General features: G+C 42.4%; 1 protein-coding gene across 2 annotated transcripts in view; it reads left to right on the top strand.

The window, feature by feature from the left end:
- Positions 1–16,038, top strand: part of Cracr2a (calcium release activated channel regulator 2A) — a 131,670-nt gene that overhangs the window by 41,717 nt on the left and 73,915 nt on the right. For both annotated transcript variants that reach the window (XM_047550077.1, XM_047550076.1), the window contains exon 3: positions 8,345–8,593. In XM_047550077.1, the coding sequence (XP_047406033.1) occupies positions 8,378–8,593 (216 nt within the window). In that variant the 5' untranslated portion in view covers positions 8,345–8,377. The remainder of the gene's footprint in view (positions 1–8,344; positions 8,594–16,038) is intronic.

The following is a 16,038-nucleotide window of genomic DNA, read 5'->3' as shown; positions in this document are numbered from 1 at the left end:
TTATCATGAATAGCAAAAGACATATAAGGTTATGAACAACCTTAGCAAGCAGGAAATTCCAAGGATTTTGGAGCTCTGTGCCAGGAAGCAGGCATGAAGATCAAATATGTATTTTTTATTATGCCATTCTCAGCCCTCCTTTTCACTGGCCAGTTAAGAAGTTAATGTGCATTTCTTGAGCACTTGTTAAATGCAAGGTACCAAGCTGGGAATTGGTGGGAGGCTTATTCATTGAAATGATCAAGTATCAATTTCATATTTATGGAAAGGTATTGAGATGGAAGCCCTCTGTCTTTAAGGATGAAATAAGACATATCTGTGCACTTGAAAAACCTAACCAACCTGATGAAGCAGTGTGTCTGAATACCTAATACACGAAAGAGTCAGTAGATGCTCAGAGGTACAGACTGGGTAGTCAGGGAAGACTTGTAAGAGGAGGTAGACTTGGAATGGGGCTATGAAGTCATCTACAATAGTGGCAGCTGGAAAGGACCTATGATGTGTTCTTACAGGAGGAGAAGAAATAAAAAACCTTTTCTTCGTTGAGTGTCCCCCGAAACAAATGGAGTCCCATTAGGTACCTGATCTTTTCTCTTCTCTTTAGGGGTTAAGTTTGAGTCCCAGCCCTGCTTGAACATGATCCTAGACCTTTAACCTATGGGACCCTGAGATTTTCGTTAATAAAGCAGAAAAAAAGATAGTCAGTCCTGACAGCCTCACTGTGTGACACTGAGTTAGGTTGGTAACCTCTCCAAGCCTCTATTTCCCCATTGATAAAATGAAGCACTCACTTCATAAGGGACGAAGCAACTTAAAACATATAAAGAACCTAGAAATTATGCATGTCACATAGTGAGCCATGGGGAAATGTCAACTCCTGTGATTATTTCTAAAACATTTCCAGAATTGGAAATGAAATGAAATTGTCAAAGTGAATTTCTTTTTAAACTGTAAAGTGCAATTAGTATTGATATTACTTTGTGCCTTTCATTATTTCATTACCTCCCAAGGAGTCATCTCACTATCAGAATTTTGAACTGAAAAGGATAATTCTTGAAATGCCTTAGATGTAATCATAAGAGCTAACATTTTCCAATTGCTCACTCTGTGACAGGCCTAGTTTCTAAATATTTTATGTGTTTTAAGTTGCTTTAATCCTCTCATGGAGTAGGATACTGCCTTGTGTATTTTACAGATGGGGAAACTGAGGCCCAGAGAGGTTACCTAACTTACTCAATGCCACACAGCTAGGAAGTGGTGGAACCAGGATTTGAACCTAAGGCCATTTGGTTCTTACCACTCTGCTGCATGACCTTCAAACAACTCAAGCAGAGCGGTAGTCCTTTTTCCATGGGGAGGAAGAAGAGAAATGGAGTTCTATCAGCTTCCTTTCTCTACCTTTCCCTATCTCACTCTCCATATTCTCTCTCCCTAGCAAAAAAGTAGGGTTAGTCCTGTTTGTCATGAAGGTGACCCAGAGCCTCTCCTTCCTGTATGCCCCTGTGGATGTTGTCAGCACTCTGCCCACATCACTGGGGCCTGGCCATGTCAGTGCCTTCTGGTAATTTCCAGCTGCAGTGTCTGTGTCTGCCAGGGAGCGTTCTCCAGAGCCATAGCATGCATGGCAAGCTGGAATACTATGGAATTAACCCCACCAGGAGTAGCCCTCACCCAATAGCTGATGGGGATCAATCATGTAAATCTTACAGTTCTTTGCCTCTTGGGTTAGATCAATGAGCTGCATGCTCTGCACCAAGTTGCAGAGTTCTCCAGAGGAATGATGCTCTAGTAGCCCAGAGCTGGTGGTCTGGTAGCTGACTGGCTGTGGCACCCTTCCCTGACTACCTTCCCTTCTTTGTTTCACTTCCCACTCCCTGAACAGGATTTCCTGTCCCTTCCAAACAAGCCACTTCCACTCAAATCTTTGTGACAGGGTCATCCATGTAAAATGGGTTGAATTACATCTCCCAAAAAACTACGTTGAATCCCCAACCTCTGCTAGCTTAGCATACAACCTTCTTTCAAAATAGGGTCATTGAGACCAGGCACAGTGGGGCATGCCTATAATCCCAGGCTCAGGAGGCTGAGGCAGGAGGATCTCAAGTTCAAAGCCAGCCTCAAGAACTTAGCAAGGCCCTAAGCAATTCAGTGAAACCCTGTCTCTAAACAAAATACAAAAAACGGTTGGGGATATGGCTCAGTGGTTAAGTATCCCTGAGTTCAATCCCTGGTACCAAAATAACAACAACAACAAAAAGAGTCATTGAAATTGTAGTCAATCAAGTAAAGGTCAGACCATTAGTATAGGCCCTTAATCCATTATGGTGGGTGCCCTTATAAGGGAGGATGATGATGTCAAGAGAGGCTCATGTCAGGGGAACACCATGTTACCATTGAGGCAGAGATTAGAATGATATAGCTACAAACCAGAGAAGGCTAAATATGGATGACCATCTCCAAGAGCTAGGAAATAGAAGGATTTTACCCAGAGTCTCAAATGGAGCATGGCCTGGCTGATACCTTGATTTACCCAGGAGGATGAGAAAATGAGTTTCTGTTGTTGTAAGAAACCAACTTTATGGCCCTTTATTACAGCAGCCCTAGGAAAAGTAGACACCTCTCATTTGAGGCCTTGATTCCTCCTTAACTTTCTTTCCTTGGGGACCCACTCCATGCTGAGCATTCTGCATCCATTCATGGAAATGGAAGCCTTTTGGAAACCCTTTTGCTTAGCCACCCTCCTGCCTTCCTCTGCAGTTTGGCAAGACCCCCGTCTCTGCCTCCCTTCAACATTGCTAGCTCAGTCAATGAGACTTCAGGGTACTGCTGCACATGGAGTGTTTCTCCCGTTGAAGCCTACACAATTAAAGAGATTTGAATAGCTCCTGGAGATATTTTTTGCACTTTTGATTTCTTAACTGTCTGTTGCAGGAGGGATTTAAGGGAAATCAGGGTGACTTCGTGATTGCTTTCAAGTTTGCAAAAGGTATGATGGGGAAGGAGGTACTGCTGTTCTTCATCCCACTGAGCCCAGATTAAAGGGGGAATCCACTTAGAACCCCTACAAAGGATTTAGGTTTTGTCTGTGGAGTATCTGATTGCACAGTCCCTAAGCTGCCAGAATTACTCTGGGTATCTGGGAAATCTTCCTAGAAATGTTTAAGGACTGGATAATTTCCATCTGCATATAAAGGTTTTTATGGAATCATTCGGGAGGGGAAAGAGTAGTCTGGAAACTCTCATGTAGGCTGGCAGGTAAAAAGTGGGTGGTGGGGAGTTCTGTGGTAGAGCACGTGCTTAGCATATATCGGATCCTAGTTTCCATCCCTAGCACCAATAATATTTTTTCTTTTTCCTTTGTGATGGCCTTTTCCCTTTGTCTTTGGAATATACTCACCCTTTCCCTTTTATGTTTGTACTCCCTGCTGCTTTAATGGGAAATCCTTGAGACCAAAAAACCTACTAGCCCTAAGATTAAGGCTTCCTCAGGCTTCATCCAAATGTGAGATGGCTGAGTTCATGACAGAGCTCCCACCTTATTTTGAAGTGAAAGTAGATGTACTTCTGTTCTTTTGTCTCTCTCATTGCCCTTGAAAACCCCACAGACACTGGGCAAAGATTTCAAGTCAAGTCAGGGTATACCAGGTCAGAGAAAGGAGGCTGAACTTGTCATAGATAAGTGGCCTTCAAAAGGCCTCCACTCTGCTTCTTTATTTTAGGGTTCACTTAGATCCCCTCAACAAACAGACTGAAAATTTCCACAGGGAAATTGCTACATTTTCAGCCATTTTCTGCTTTCCAAAGTTGAATGTGAAAAGAAGAATTGGTTCCTGGGATAAGTACAATAGATTGGGTTACATTTTTGAGGCCTACAGAGATAGAGGAAGCTTCTGACACAGACTCATTTTTCTTCTTTTAAAAAAATAATTTATTGAGCTATAGACATATAATAAACTGCACATATTTCAAGTCACATTTTTTCATATTATAGAAGGGAAATGAAAATTCACTTTCCCACTTTATGTACTCTAAAATAAATAGAAATGCATAGTTCAAGAATAACCTAAGTATTGGATTTTCAAAATTCTAAAAAAAGACTAAAATTTATTGTTTTGATATGTGTATTTGTGTATATGTGTGTGTTTATAAGACACATATCTCAAGATAAAAAATAATAATAAAGCATAACACATATCTGATAGAGGATTGAATACAGTCAGCCATTCATATGTGTGGGTTCTGCATCCAACACACTTGCCAATTGAAAATATTTGGAGAAAATATTGCTTCTAGCCCAGACATGTACAAACTTTTTTCCTTGTCAATATTCCCTGAACAATTCAGCAAAACAATTACTTGCATAACATCTATACTGTACTAGGTATTATAAGTAATCTAGAAATGACTTAAAGCATACAGGAGGATGCATACAGATTATATGCAAATACTTCACCATTTATGTAAAGAACTTGAGCACCCATAGATTTTGGTTCTCCTTGAGGGATCCTGGAACCAATCCCTCATGGATACAGAGGGACCACTGGAAATAGCAAACTGACTAAATAAATCCACGAAACTCATGGAATCATATATCATATTCATGAAATTAAAACAGTGAACATATTCACATGTGTCCCCAAATTTTCTTTTGCCTGACTTTTTTTTCTCCTTTCCATCCCCCTCTCCTTCCCCTATTTTCTTTCTGTCATTATAGATCAGTTTCCATTTTTTAGAATGTTAAATAGGTATATAGAATCATTAATATGTGCTTGTATTTTATCTGGCTTCTTTCACTCACATAATTATTTTGAGATTTATCCATTTTGTTGCTGAACTCATTTTCTATATTGCAGAGTAGCTTTCCATCATATGTATAGACCACACAAACACTTTATCCATTCACCTCTTAGTGAATGTCTGAGCTGTTTTTTGGCTATTACAAATCAAAGTGCTGTGAACATTCACATATAAGTCTTTGTATGTCTTTGTATGCTTTTATTCTTTCAGATATACTTATGAGTGGAATGGCTGGATCATATGGCAAAAGCTTGAATTTTTATAAAGCTGCCAAATGTTTTCCAAAAGGGTCGTTCCCTTTAAAATTCCTATCAGCAATGTATGAGAATTCCAATCACTCCATATCCTTGCCAAGAATTTGTATGATCAGGGTTTTTTTTTAATGTTAGCCATTTTAATAAGTGGTATTTTAGTGTGGCTTTCAGTTGCATTTCCCTTTCACCAATAACGGTGAATATCTTTTCATGTAGTTGATTGACATCGATGTATCGTATTTGGTAAAGTGCCTATTCAAATGTTTTGCCCATTTAAAAAAATTGAGTTTGTTTTTTTCTTATTAATGAGTTTTTGAGAGTTCTTTATATATTCCGGATCAAAAATCCTCTCTCAGATAAGTGTTTTATAAATACTTTGTCCCAGTCTGTGCTTCGCTTTAATGAATGTTGTTCAAAGAGCAGAGGTTTTTAATTTTGTTGAAGTTCAATGTATCAAGTTTTTTTAAAAATGGATTTGCTATTGCTATTGGGCCTAAGATATCACTGCCTAAGCTAAGGCCACAAAGGCATTTTCTCATTGAAGTTTTCTACATTGGTCTTTACATTTAGATCTATAATACATTCTAAGTTGATTTTTGTATATAGTACAAGGCATAAGTCGAAATTCTTTTTGAAAATGGATATCCAATTTTTCTGGTATTATTTGTTGAAAAAAACTGTCCTTTATCCCCTGAATTACTTTTGTGTCTTTGCCTCAAATTACTATAATGATTTCTGGATTCCTTATTTTCTATTCTGTTCAATTGATACCTTTCTTCCAGGGCTGGGGATTGAACCCATGGCCTTGCACATACTAAGCAAGTAGTGTACCACTGAGCTACACCCCAGCCAGCACAGATCTATTTGTGGCTCTTAATGCCAATGCCACACTGTCTTTATTACTGTAGCTTTATAATAAGCTTTGAAATCAGGTGTTCATCTTCCAATTTTGTTCTTTTTCAAAGTGCTTGGCCCTTCTGTGCTCTTTGCCTTTCTGTGTAAAGTCAACTTGTCAATTTCTACAACAACACAAGCCTGTTGAGCTTTTGACTGGAAGTGAGATAAATATACTGAATTTAGGAAGAAATAACATCTTTTCCAACCTATACTCATGGCATAGTTCTCTCTCTCTCTCTCTTTCTCTCTCTCTCTCTTTGATCTTTAACTTCTCTCATTGATGTTTGGCAGCTTTCAGTTTTAAAAGTATTATGACATTTTATATTTTTATATAACATTTCATATTTTAATGCTATTGTAAGTGATATTTCTATTTTCACTTTTTATTGTGGGCATATAAAAATACAATTGATTTTTATGTTTAGAGCTGGCATTCTACAACCTTGTCAATTTCAACTTATAGTTCTAGTAACTTTCATGAACTTCATCTTATTTTTTTACATGAATAATCATGCTACTGGGAATAAATATAATTTGCTTCCTCCTTTCTGATATGAATTTCTTCTATTTCTTTTTCTTGTCTCCTTGAACTGGGTGGAATCTTCATCACAATGCTGATAGAAGTGGTGAAAGCAGACCTTCTTGTCTTTTCACCGACTATAGCAGAGAGTGTTGGTTTTTCACCATTAGGTACAATGTTAGCTGGTGGTGGTTTTGATTTTGTTTGGTAGATGCCCTTGTTCAGACTAGGAAAGTTCCTAGTTCTCTGAACTAGGATAAGGGATTGAACTCAGGAGCACTCAATCACTGAGCCAAATCCCCAGCCCTGTTTTGTATTTTATTTAGAGACAGAGTCTCACAGGGTTGCTCTTTATCTTACTTTTGCTGAGGCTGGTTTTGAACTCACGATCTTGCTGTCTCAGCGTCCCAGGTGCCACTGTGCCACTGTGACCAGCTCTCTGAGAGTTTTGTCAGCAGTAAATTTTGTTAAATACTTTTCCTGCATCTATTGAGATGATCATACAGTTTTTCTTGCTGAATTTGTTAATGTGGTGAATTATATTATTGGTTTTCAAATGTTAAGCCATCCTTGCATTCCTGGGATAAACCCTACTTGGTCAGGATGTATTATCCTGTCTTTACATATAATGTTGGATTCAATCTGCTATACTTATCTAAAGAACTTTCCCATTTATGTTCACAACAGAAGTCGGCCTTTCCTTGTATGGTCTTTTTCCAGTTTTGGGTGTCAGGATAATATTGGCCTTGTATAATATGTTAGGAAGTAGTTCCTACTCGTGAGTTTTTTGGAAGAGCTTGGTAGAATTGGTCTGAGTTCTTCTTTAAATATTTGGTAGAGTTTTTTAATTTAGATTTTGGACCTAAAGTTTTCTTGTAGGAAGATTTTTAACTATCAGTTCAATTTCTTTAATAGGGCCTTTTGTGTTCTCTATATCTTCTGGAGAGATTTGATATTTAGTGTTTTTCAAGGAGTTTGTCCATCTCAGTCACATTACCAATTTTATTGGCATACGGTTATGTATAATATCCCTTTGTTAGTCTTTGGTTCTGTTTTGACTGAACACAGGGTTGGGTATCACCAAGGCCTGCAAGTGCAGTTCAACATGAAGCTCCTTGAGGATGGGTTTTACTTTCCCTACCTGACCTGTAGAGCTTCTGGCCCTGACAGATGTCTGTGGACCTGGGTAAGAGCTCAACAAGAACTTGTTGATTGTGAGTGATGTTGGAGAGAATACATGTGAATGGGGGGAGTTCTCCACCCTTGGCTGTGCTGAGAAGTTCGAACAATTTGAGATTAAGATGGAATACTGTACAAGTTATATGAGTTTCAATTGAAATCTCAGCTTTTGAACTAACTTGCTATGTGATGTTGGTCAAATCATCAACCTCTCTGAGCCTCAATGTTCTCACTGGTAAAATGGATTTATTCTGCTATTCTGAGTGGATAATATCCATCTCAGAGGAATGTGAAAATTCCATGAAAAAAAGGATCTATTGAAGTTATGACCAAAGTGCCTCCCTCTAAGTAAACAATAAACAGCAGCTGGTTTATTAGAATTTGTTTTAGTTGTGGTGTGTGTTTACATTAGGAGAAATTGCTTTCAGAGTTCATCTACCCCATCTCCTTCCAACATGGAAATGCCTGTTTCTCTCTACTCTCGCCTCCTCCCCTCTGATGGACTGGCTGATCTCCTAGCTGTCGATCGTGGCACACTTCTCGGTGTCCTGAGCTTCTGTTAATTAAGAGGTGGTTGCTAAGAGATATCGGGACACACTGGCAAGTGACTCTGCGCCTCGCTCTCATCCCCTCTGCTTCTTCCAGCCTCACTCCATCCTCATTGCACCTGTGTCTCTCGCCCATCTTCCATACTTAGGTTCTGAAAAGACAGAGAAACTAGCGAATCTGTATGGCTACCCCAGATGGGAGAGTGGTCTCCAGACCCCAGGGACATGGTGGGGAGCTGAAGGGAAGTGGCACCTGCCTGAGTCTGCTGGACCACCCGGAGCAGAAGGAGACCCAGGAGCTGGCACCAGGCCAGCTGGCCATGCTGAGGAAGGCGCAGGAATTCTTCCAGACCTGTGACACTGAAGGCAAGGGCTTCATCGCCAGAAGAGACATGCAGGTAAGAAGGGGCCCAGCTGGGCCAGCCCACCTGGAACACCCGGGGGCCTGGGACTCCTTGTCTTAAACTAGGGCTGTCCCATAAGAGATGATATCCCTAACAGAAAAAGTCCTGTCAGTTCTGTCCTGGAAGGAGCCATCAGCCCAAACTCTACTGGGACCCAGGCCTCCTGGGTTCATTCTATTTCTGGCCTTTACCTGTGGTCAGACTAGGGGTCATTTCCTGTCTCTGATTCAGTAACTCTCTAGGATTGTGAGAAATGGTGATAGTAACATAAGAGCCTTAAGTAAGACACAGAGAAAAACCTTCTGAGAGTGGAGATTGAAAGGCATGGATCTATTGCCTTCAATGATGTCATCTCTGCTGCGTGTGCCTTAGGATAGGATAGTGTCCCCTGCAGCAGCCTGAGAGAGGGCATTTCAGAGGGTCATCTCACCTGTCTTCACCTCTGCTCTCAATCCTCTTGAAACACATTTTGAGGGACAGTCTGTGGCAGAGCCTCAGAGCACACCATTGTCCACAGTGGGCTCAGCAAACTTCCTAGAAAGGTCCAGAGAATAAATATTTTCTGTTGTGTGGGTCAAGTATTCTCTCTCACCTCCACCAACTCTGCTGCTGCAACACAAAGTCATCCATAGACAATGTGTGAACAGATGAGCACGCCAAATTCTGAAAACACTTTATTTATGGACACTGAATTTTATATAATTTCATGTGTCATCAAATATTATTCTTCTTTGGATATTTCTTTTTCAGTCATTTAAAAACTGTAAAAACTATTCTCAGCTCACAGACGGTACAAATATAGGCAATAGCTGGGTTCAGCCCAGGGGTGTAATTTCCCCAGCCCTGGTTTAGTGACTTTCTACCTTAATTGTCACAACCTCTTCTCAGTGTCTTACTGATGATGTTGCCCAATTCAAGGTAAATAAAACAGGCCCCACTAGAGTACTATGAAACTCTTAACCCCCACCTTAATCTCTGTGCTCTGTTAAAAGCATTTTTTGAAAAGATGTGTGCCTGTGCTGTTAGGAGGAAAATCAATGATGGTCAGATTTTCTTTTTTAAATATAAATTTTCAGAATATATTAAAAAAGTGGGCAATGAAACGTGAACACTCATTAGTATCATGCCATCTCTGCTCGCCTGTGGGAGCTGCGTGGCATAGAGCCTAAAAACAGGCCTTGTGACCAAATGAAATGAGATGTGGGATTCTTCCTCCATCTGGTCCCACAGGATGGGTTTCCATGCTTTTCCTAGAGCCACCCCACCATTGTGCACATCCAGGAAAGAGACCTGGGGAGCAGCACCACCTCTGCGCTCCCTTGTTTCCAGCAACAGGCTCCCTAATAAGTTTCTGTTGCTGAAATCTATTCCCCAAGTCCCACTCCATGTGGAAGGTCAGATTTGGGGTATTTCAAGATCCCTTTGACTAACTTCTGTCTGGGAACTTCATAATTGTCATTCACAGGTCTGCAGTACAAGTGTTTGTTAGGATGGTTTTAATGGACAGGCTTAATTGCGGGTGGGTTGCTGAGGATGGAGCCCAGGGCCTCTGTCACACTAGGCGAGTGCTCTGCCACTGGACTGCACACCCAGGCCCTGCCTGCTTAGCTCAGCTAGAAATTAAAGGAATTCCTATTCATTGAGCATCTGGGCGGCGCATACTGAGACTGGGGTGCGTGCTGAGTAGTTCAGTACTCTAGTTACACATCCCTGTTTACTCTCATTGAACCCCTCTCCTTAATGAGAGCGGAAAAGACGGGGTGAATTTCAACCATCCTGTATGCATCTGTAGAGAAATTATATGTATTCGACTTGGAATGTGATCAGAAACATTACGTCTCAGCTATCTTCTCCCTTCACCTCACTCCTATCCCCGCAGGAGGAAAAGGGGCTGAGGAGCCACGGAGCCAGGCTTGTGTGCTCAAGCCATTGATTTCTGCTATCTACTTAATCTCTGAAGTTTTTCTCCACCTGTAGGCAATGGAGCATTTGAGGTTTTTGACTGACAAGGCACAATCTAGAGAGAGCAAAGCTTGTCATGGAACCGCCATCCCTCTGGCTTCTGGGAGGAAGATAGGCTGGGAAGCAGGTGTGAGCAAGAGCAGCCTTCTCAGAGTTGACTCTGGCTGTCTGTAGGAAGTGCACCTGTCCTTGCTTGTCCTGGGGCAGATTGAAAGGCATCTTGGCTTGTCACCGCCCTCATAGCTACCTGGGTATAGCCACTCCCTGTGATGGTGTCCCATTCCTTGAACCAGACCACCACTGCCATTTCACCTTAAACTCCCAGTGCGGACTCATGGGAAGGGAAAGGAGAAGAGCTCACGTTTGTCGTGTGAGGCTGTGGGCTGAGTGGAGGGGAGAGGTAGTGGGTCCAGAGCTGGTGAAGAAGCACAGTTGGAAGAAGGTTCAGCAGAGCCTGCAGTTGTTTTGAGAAAGAAGAAAGAATTAAGCTTCTCCCTTGGTGTGTTTTCCCTTCTTTCTCCTTCTTCAAAACAAAGAAAAAAAAAGACCCCGTTTGCAAATGGCAAGATTGACTTTGTGATTATCCAGGAGGTGGGGGAGACTGCCACAGTGCTCTGAGCCCACCAGCAGGTAGCTAGCCCAGAAGAATACTGCACGCAGCATAGAACAAAGGAGGAGGATCCTACAGATTTTTCAAATTGAGGTCCCTGGAGGAAACAATGATGGATGGTGTGGAGGATAGGAGCATGAGTTGCCATATGCTTGGGCTCCATGTGGGGACATTCTGGTGCAGGACTGCAGTGATGGACATTGACCTGTGTGAACAGGGGCTGTGTGGAAGTTTTGAGTCCTGAGCCTCACCAACGGGCCCTGGGTATCACACCATCCTCCACAAGGAACTTCTTGGGTTTCGTGGAGACTCCTCCGGGTAGAATTGGAGTCATTGTTGCTTTTCAGGGTTGGGTCTGGTGCAGTACCCTAAAGAAGCAGAGGGCCCCAAGTAACAGTCCTGCTCAGAGGGAAAGGGCACTCATGAGAGGGCCAGGCTGGGGAGGGCGTGAGGGACTCTACCTGCCTGCAGAGGAAGATGGAGGAAAAACCGAGAGCCTCAAAAACCCTACTTCTTTGGCTTTTAGAGGTCTAAAAAGAACATCTATCAACACCAAGAACCCATCTCTCCCTCTTAGTCAGCTTTTTGTAACTAGACCAAAATACCTCACCAGAACAGCTCAGAGAGGGAAAGTTTATTTGGGGCTCCCAGTTTTGGAGATCTCAGCTGGTACACAGCTAAGTCCATTGCTCTGGACCCAAGATGAGGCAGAACATCAAGACCAAAGGGTCAGCCTTTTGTGGAGGAAAGCTTCTCACCGCCTGGTGGCCAGGAAACAGAGAAAGGGAAAGGGGCCCCTTCCAGGGCATGCCCCCAAGACCCACCTCCTCCAGCCATCCTGCATCTGCCTACAACTTCTACCCAGTCAAATAGGATGGATTGATTAGGTTACAGCTTTCACAATCCAATCATCTTACCTCTGAATATTCCTGCATTAATATAGGAGCTTTTCAGGTCCAAACCATAATACTCCCCACACTGTCTTGGAATTCAAGCTAAGCAAACTTGCTAAGAATCCTTTAGAGGTTGGTGGGCTAACCAAACCTGACCCAATACCTGTTTTTATAAGTAAAGTTTTATTGGAACACAACTGTGCTCATTCATTTACATATTGTTCCCAAGATAGTGGCAGAGTTGAGTGACAAAGACTGAATGGATACCTACTATCTGGATCTTTACAGAAGTTAGCTGACTTCAGATTTAGGTTAACTGGAAAACTTTAAAAGATTTTTGTGGTTAATTGACTTGGGTTGTGATCTCAGATCTGCAGCTTTCTAGTAATGTGAATTTGTATAAGTCTCTTAACCCCTCAGGCCATGGTTCCTTAGCTGTGAATTATTAATAGCTACCTTCTAGCATTAAAGGAGAATTAATGAGCTTATGCATGTAGAGCACTTAGCTGCAACACTAGGACCTGGAGATCCCTCCATAAATGCACAGTGCAGGTACCACATCTCAGCCCAGTCCCTGGTGTCCTCCACAACTGTGATTTTTTAAAGTTGTGTTAAATGTGAATTACGTGAAATTTACCATCATGACCATTTTTAACCAGTTTGGTGGCATTAAGTACTTTCACATTTGGGGGGAACCATCATCACCATCCATCTCCAGAATTCTTTTCATCTTGCAGAACAGAAACTGTACTGACAAAACAATAAGTTCCCATTCATTGCTCCCCCAGTCCTGGCAATCACTGTCTATTTTCTGTCTCTAGGAATTTCACTACAGTAAGTGCCTGTTCTTCATGGAATCATCCAATGTGTGTCCTTCTGCATCTGGCTATTTCACTTAACATAAGTTCATCCACATTGTAGCCTGTGTCAGAATTCAGAATTTCCTTCCTTTATACAGCTGAATGTCCCACTGTTAAACATGTACCTCTTTGTGTTTAAACATCTGTCAGTAGGCACTTAGGATGCTTACACCCCTTGGTGGGTTGTGAAAAACACTGCTGTTTTAATCAGTTTTTTTGCTGCTATGACTAAATAATCTGAAAAGAACAATTGTAGAGGAAAAGTTTGAGAACTCACAATTTCAGAGGTCTCAGTCCATAGAAGGTTGGCTCCATTCCTTGGTGCACAAGGTGAGGCAGAACATCATGGTGGAAGAGTGTGTCTGAGGGAAGCAGTCCCCATGATGATCAGGAAGCAGAGAGAGACTCTATTCACCAGACACAAAAAATAGACCCCAAAGACACAAACCCAATGTCTACCTCCTCCAACCTTACCTATCTTCAGTTACCACTCAATTAATTCCATCAGGGGATTAATTCACTGATTAGGTTAAGGCCCTCATAACCCAATCATTTCTCCTCTAAACCTTCTTACTTCGTCTCACACATAAGTTTTGGGAGATAACTCACATCCAAACCATAACAGCTGCTGCGGCTATGGGTGTCCAAATAGCTCTTCAAGTCCCTGCGTTCAGTTCTTTGGAGCATATACCCAGAAGTTAAATTGCTGGATCATTTGCCAACTCTATTTTTAACTTTTTGAGGAAACATCATCCCATTTTCCATAGTGGCTACACTATCCATTGTGACTTTAGGTGTGAGTCATCTGCCCTGCCTCAGAGATAAGAAAGGGCATTTCTGCTAAAAAGAGTACCTTCCTGTCTTGCCCAGTGGCTGCTACTTTTGTTTTGTCCAATCCACATGAATGGCAGTGATTTTCCTCCCCAAAGGACCTTGGACAATGTCTGGAGACTTTTTTTTAATTGAAACAGCTAGAGAAGGAAGAGTTGCTGGCACCTAGCAGATAAAGACTAGTGGCACTGCTGAATATCCTATAAAGTACAGGACACTCTTCTATTCCTTCCCTTCCCCTGACTCCCCAACAAAGAATATTCCATTCCCAGATGTCAGGAGTGGAGATGTTTGGAAACCCAGGTCTACAACAAGCACTCAGTCCAAGCCAAGCACACTGAGGTAGAGAGCAGGGTAGAGGTTGATGCTTCTTCCTCCAACCTCCTATTCACCCCCTGAGGGTATTTGTATAGCTGAGCTCTACCCCAGGGAAGGAAGTGGTTGGTGCTGGAATAGAGGTCCCAAAGGAACACTGAGGATGCCCCCAAAGATGGAAAAGTTCGATTCTGATCAAAAACATGAATCTCCTCTGACTTCCTCTCTAATGGAAGTTTTGCTTGAGCATGTTTGAAGCTGTGCAAACATGTGCTTTAAGCTACATGAGGCATGTTCCTGGGCTGGTGACCAGGAAAGTCCAGGAGTCTGGCGGGAGTGTGAGGAAAGCCATCATTTTGCCATGACTCAGGAGCCAGAGCCCACAGTACTGCTGCTGCAGGCTCACTTCCCGTGCCAGGTCCTGGAAAGTCTCGGTCTGTAAGCCCTTGCTGAGAATCAGCAGCAGGGCTAGTCAGGATCTGGAGCACGTGAGGTCTAGACTAATGCTCCGAAGACACCAGGATCTCTTGCTGTCGCTCTCAGTCATGCACTTATTTATTCATTTGTTCAACACATACCCAATACTCCACACTTGTCAACATTGGACTAGACCCTGGGGACACAAAAGTGAGTAAAAAAGAACAAGGTCCCTATTCTCAGAACACCACAAGAGCAGATGTTCAGCTAATCACATCTGTCAGTATACAAAATGCAAATTGAGGTAAGACTTGTAAACGTGGGGCATGCAGTTTGGGAAGCCTGATGACCTGACCTGACCTGGGGGTCTGTAAAGGTCTCACTGAGGAAGTGAAATAGGAGCTGAGTGTGAAGAAGGAGTTTCAAGGAGTTTGGTGTTTCAAAGAGTCAGGAAGTCCTAAAGAACCCCCTGAGGCTGTGGGTGGTATGAGCACCTCCTCCCCATTTCTCTTCTTCCTGCTGTTACTCTCCCTGCTGTGTGTAAAATGTGACACTGAAACAGAAAGCTAGTCCCTGGTGGGACTGACAAGAGAGACCTTGAACTTGATGGTAGTGGTAGTGGTAGTATGTGGGAAGGTGTGGAGCAGAAATGGAGGTGAGAGGATTAAAGAATGGAGACACTGGAAAACCATTAGACTGTTCCTTAGGTCCTGAACAGGAAATCAGTTCTTTATCCCAGCTCTGGTCTCCACTGCCACTTTAGGCAAATCTCAGAGCCTCTGGGGCCTATTGCACAGTAGAATAAATAATCTTGTTCCCCTCCACCCTACTTATCTCCGTTAAAAATGTAGACAGCACCAGGTGCCCAGGGGACCATACCAGAATAAATTGATTTTACATGGCTCTGTAGGCCCTGAGAAGGAAGATAAATAAGAGATAATTATGGTTATTAAGACTAAAACGACTTTTCAAGTAAGGCCAACAAAAAAAGGTTAAAGAAGCTGCTGTAGTACAGCTTGCAAAGAAGGCTAAAGAAGCAGCCAGCACTGATTGCCAGGACAAGAGGAGGAATTACTTGGAAGATAGAGCATTGCTTTCCCCATCTTCACCTACAGTAGAAAGAGGAAGCTGGTCAGGTGTGGTGGTGCACACCTGTAATCCCAGCAACCTGGGATCTGAGGCAAGAGGGTTGCAATTTCAAGACCAGCAATTTAGCAATTTGGCAATTTGGCAAGACCCTGAGTCTAAAAAAAATATTTAAAAGGCTGGGGATGTGTCTCAGTGGTAAAGTGACCCTGGGTTAAAATCCCCAGTACCAAAAAAAGAAAGAGGAAACTGGCTTGCATGTACAGAAGAGGGATTGGGATTAGATAATAAGGGGCATTATTGTCCAAGTGTTGTTAGATTGAGGAATGTACCCAAAGTAAGGTATGAAGGGCTTCCCTGGTTTGTGCTAGTAGCAGACAAGGTGCTGGTGTGGGGGGAAGGCAGTCGAAGGTCCCACGGATCTCTGGGCTTTCTTTCCAGCTCATTTCTAGGTTCAGCACAATA

This window comes from Sciurus carolinensis, chromosome 4 (genome assembly GCF_902686445.1).
Source record: "Sciurus carolinensis chromosome 4, mSciCar1.2, whole genome shotgun sequence".
In the NCBI taxonomy this organism is placed as follows: Eukaryota; Metazoa; Chordata; class Mammalia; order Rodentia; family Sciuridae; genus Sciurus; species Sciurus carolinensis.
This window is presented reverse-complemented; position numbering and strand designations above follow the sequence as displayed.